Source organism: Aplysia californica, unplaced genomic scaffold (genome assembly GCF_000002075.1).
Source record: "Aplysia californica isolate F4 #8 unplaced genomic scaffold, AplCal3.0 scaffold01362, whole genome shotgun sequence".
In the NCBI taxonomy this organism is placed as follows: Eukaryota; Metazoa; Mollusca; class Gastropoda; order Aplysiida; family Aplysiidae; genus Aplysia; species Aplysia californica.
Window position 1 is genome coordinate 81,562 of NW_004798632.1, and position 4,299 is coordinate 85,860.

General features: G+C 40.8%; 1 protein-coding gene across 1 annotated transcript in view; it reads right to left on the bottom strand.

Moving 5' to 3' along the window:
* Positions 1 to 4,299, bottom strand: part of LOC101858380 — a gene marked incomplete in the record, with an annotated part of 32,061 nt that overhangs the window by 3,996 nt on the left and 23,766 nt on the right. Inside the window, 7 exon segments of the mRNA XM_013090605.2 lie at positions 21 to 138; positions 889 to 1,022; positions 1,426 to 1,486; positions 2,008 to 2,113; positions 2,643 to 2,727; positions 3,055 to 3,115; positions 3,729 to 3,869. Coding sequence (XP_012946059.1) covers positions 21 to 138; positions 889 to 1,022; positions 1,426 to 1,486; positions 2,008 to 2,113; positions 2,643 to 2,727; positions 3,055 to 3,115; positions 3,729 to 3,869 — 706 coding nt within the window.

Here is a 4,299-nt window from a genome sequence, read left to right on the forward strand (position 1 = left end):
GCCGTATGTGAGTGACTTACCTCGAGCGACTCCTTCCCCTGAGCCACTAGGAACAGCACCGAGACGATACAGCGGATCTGATGCCACAGAAAGGCCTGGCCCACCACCGTCAGCTCACACATGGAGAAACCGTTCTCTCTGAAACCCAAACAAACATAAAATGTCTCAACAAAAGACAGAGACAGGTCATACATCTCTAACAATCAAGTCTTAATTCTTATTCATATTCTATTCATTGTATAACTTAACATTGTTTTGAATAGAACCAAAAATACATTTTTAAAATGATGTTAAAACAAATCGCTATCTTAGAATTATTACAAAGTTCACATTTCTTTGCCATTTTGACTTATAAAGACCATGAGGTCAGAAACTAGATGTTTTATCTCCTCTACCAAAGTTGTATGACTATTCAGAGTTATTATCAAGATATTCAAAGAACTACATTCCAAAAAGCTTGACATGTGAATATCTAAATTTTTTACCTCAAATTTCTCAAAACTAGGTACTGAGCAAACAGAACTTTGTAATTTTAGGGTAATGAAATATCACTGGGAAAAGCAAGAAAGACAGACAGAAATATAACAGGAAAAGAAAGTAGGACTCATCAGTGGCACACTTCAACCACCTGTCAGTTTTCTTTCAACTTCCTATTTCTCGTGTAACCATGCAATGGTTCCATTTATAAAAAGTTATATTCTACTGTTTGAAATGAACAGCCCCTTTCTGATGATCTGACAGAAAATATCACAGCAGTGACCAGGAACTGAATAACTATGTCACATAAGAGAAATAACAAAAATAAGAATAACTGTAACGGATTGCATTTATAGCCCCCCTCCCTACACACACAGGCACGCACACACATAAACACACAGTATAACTCACATCTCATCCAACACGGCCACTTCCGCCTTGAGAATTTTGCGTGTGAAGTTGACCACTCCGTTCCCGACGTCCATCTTACAAAAGTTTCGGAAGTCGTGCTCTCCCACCAGCTTCACCGCGGCCTCCGACATTTTCTGACGGAAGGAAACAAACAGGTCAATGACAATGAACAAACAGATCAATCTAACTGTCGGTTAGCGGCTTCAGGGGCTAAGGTGTCAGTGAAATAAAGTTTTACTTGTTTGATTAAAGAGAAGCAAATCGACTCAAAGTCGGCCATTTACTTTAGTTTCAGTTTGCTTAAGTACAAGATTAATAGTACTTGCAACACAAATAGGTCAAATAAGTGCCAAAGAATGGAGGTATCATTAGAGAGTAATAAGCACAGAAAAAAAGGAGAGATAAAGACTGAAAGGCGTTTGATAGGAAAGAGAGAGTAAACTACACCAGAGCACCTGACAACCACCCATGGTCATTTAGTGCAGGAAAAACTTGTTTGTAACTTGAGGAAGTACATGACGAAAAACAACAAAATACCTGAATGTTGAGGTTTCCTTTGGGGAAATAATACTTGTAGGTTCTCTTTTTACAGCTGAATCTGAGGACAGAGAAAACAAGCTTTATTAGACAAAACAATCGCGCACATTCAGTTGTCTTCCCTGAATCAAGTACAGAGAAACACATCATCACAATAATTACCATTCAGAGCTAGAATTTAAAAAACCCAAACAAAACAGACTGGCTGACAGAAACAAAAAAGGGAAAGAAAAGAAAGACAAGTAAGTGGCACCCTCCAACCATCCGTTAATAAAAAAAAGCATACTTTCAGAATTTGTTTGTTTGACCCATTACAGAGATCGACAATATTAATACAATAATGGTCGTTTAATGCATGGAACGGGTAAGACAGACAGAAAGAGTAAAACCGACAGACAGAAACAACAGAGGGAAAGAAAAGTAGGACCTAATGGTCATTTAACACTCAGAGAGAGCAAACCAGACGGATGGACATAACAGAAAAACAAGAAAAGAAGAAAGACCTACAGGTGATGACACCCTCCAACCACCCACTGGACCAGCCAACATCCATCAACACCTGACAAACAACAAACAACTCACCTGGCACTGAACCCTGGGTCAACCGGAGCCCATGCCAGCACTCGGATCTCAGGGGGCAGAACTTTGTTGAGGATGTGGACATAGCGGACCTCGGTGGTTTTGTCCCCTGGGGAGTACAAAAGGAAACTAGAGAAACCTGCTCTCTGATGGCTACCTGTATAAGACAATCTGACGGACACCTGTATAAGACAATTCCTCAAACCTGCTTTCTGACCGACACCTGTACAAGACAGTTCCTTGTACAAACAGCCACTTCCGATAAACCCATTGCCCTTTTGTGCATTACAATGATCTCACATTATAAGATATCCACTTGTCAAAGGCAACCATTTTTCTCCTCCAAAATGTCAATTTCAACTGTATCATAAAAAAAAAAAAAATGCCTCTGCAAAATGACAAATTTTCAAAGAGGAAAACATAAATAAATAGCGCAAATAGATTTGTACTGTAAGTTATCCGCTTTAAAAAAAATTCAATGGATATTTCAGAATAATTTTGGATTACCTTTAAGACTGGAATTAAAGATGTTGAAATCAAGGTAAACTCCATTTGTCTTTTCACAAAATATTTTGAAAAAGTTAAAGCGTCATGGAATTTAAAACTTGGCCAGCCATCTGGCTATGACTATGACCAACCTTCTCGTGATTCGGCTGTGCCTCCTTCACGAACTTTGACCCCCACGCCCTTCAGAAGGTTTGTCCTCAAGTCAATAGAGATGACCTGTGGGAAAAGGAAACATTTAATACATCAGAATGAGGTGGTATGTTTAAAAAGTTTTTTTTAACATCATAATGTCGTGGCATGTTTTTTTGACACACTTTCATTGGTTCAAATTTGTTTGTTCTTTGTTTAGGCAGAAAGAAGCTTCTGTTAATGATAGACTGGTATTTTTTAAATTTTTTTTTAAAACAAGGCATGTGAACAGCTTTAAGATTATACCAATAACTCCATCTACCCAACATTTGATATATGCCTGATTCCATCACGCTGAGGCAAAAATATTTCCAATGACCTGAGCAGGTCGATCACTAGCAGAAACAGACTCACCTGACCCAGAGCACTGACCCCCTTGTCTGTGCGGCCACAGCGGTGGTAGTTGGACGTCTCTCTGGAACACAACAAAGGAAACAAACTAGGTAATGGTCCAACTTGTCCCAGATGACCACACACTGTCCAGGAGGAGGATGGACGTCTTAGAGAGTGTCATTACAGTGTGTAGCAAATCCTCAAGGAGGTTAGTCTTAGTAGAGGTTTTACGGCGCTCGCAACTGCATATAAGGTCATATGAGCGCCAGAAGAATAGAGCTGTTACAAGAGAGCAACAAACATAAAAAAGAAGAAGGGGAGATAAGGACGGTAGATGTTCGATAGGAAAGAAGAAGCAAACCACACCAGAGCAACCGCCAACCCCCCACACCTCAAAGAGGGAAGTGATTGTTTTGGACAAGTTGTTAGAACAAGTTTGACTGTGCTCCTGCTCCACAGTCATATTGACAGAATAATTGATAATTTTCAGGAAGCCTTGATCATACGATAGATAGAAAGATAGATAGAAGTTTATTGATCTCGACAAAAGAGAAATTTTCTGTCGTAAGGTAAACACGTATGCATACACAAATACACACACCCCCCTCTCTCTCTCTCCCTCAAATACACACATACATACTCTGATGCACACACAGAAATAGTCACTGGAGGGACACACAAAACAATGCACTCACCTGGACTCAATGAGTCGCGTCTTGATCAGAGCTTCGAAGAGCGCAGCCTCCACCGTCTTGTCCGAGTCCTCCTGCACAACGAAGCCGTGATAGTCCCAGCCCAGGTAGGCCACCTTCAGGGCCACGTGGCGGGTGTTGTACCTGCACGTACACAGCACAGAGATACACGATTAAACACAACAGCAGTGAGTGTGACGCGTGTTGCATCTGCACAAATACAGCACAGAGGTACATGATTAAACACTACAGAAGTGTGTGTGTGTGTGTGTGTGTGTGTGTTTGTGACACATGTTAGACACATGTTGTATCTGCATACTACACAACACAGACATACATGATTTAACACTGCAGTAGTGTGTGTGACGCGTGTTGTATCTGCACATACACAGCAGAGATTTATACGATAAAACACTACATCAGTGTCTGTGGGAGGCACATGTTGTCTCTGCACATACTACACAACACTGATACATGATTAAACACTACGGCAGTGTGTGTGTGTTTGTGTCTGTGTGTGTGTGTGTGAGAGCGAGAGAGTGAGAGCGAGAGAGTGAGAGAGAGTGAGAGAGAG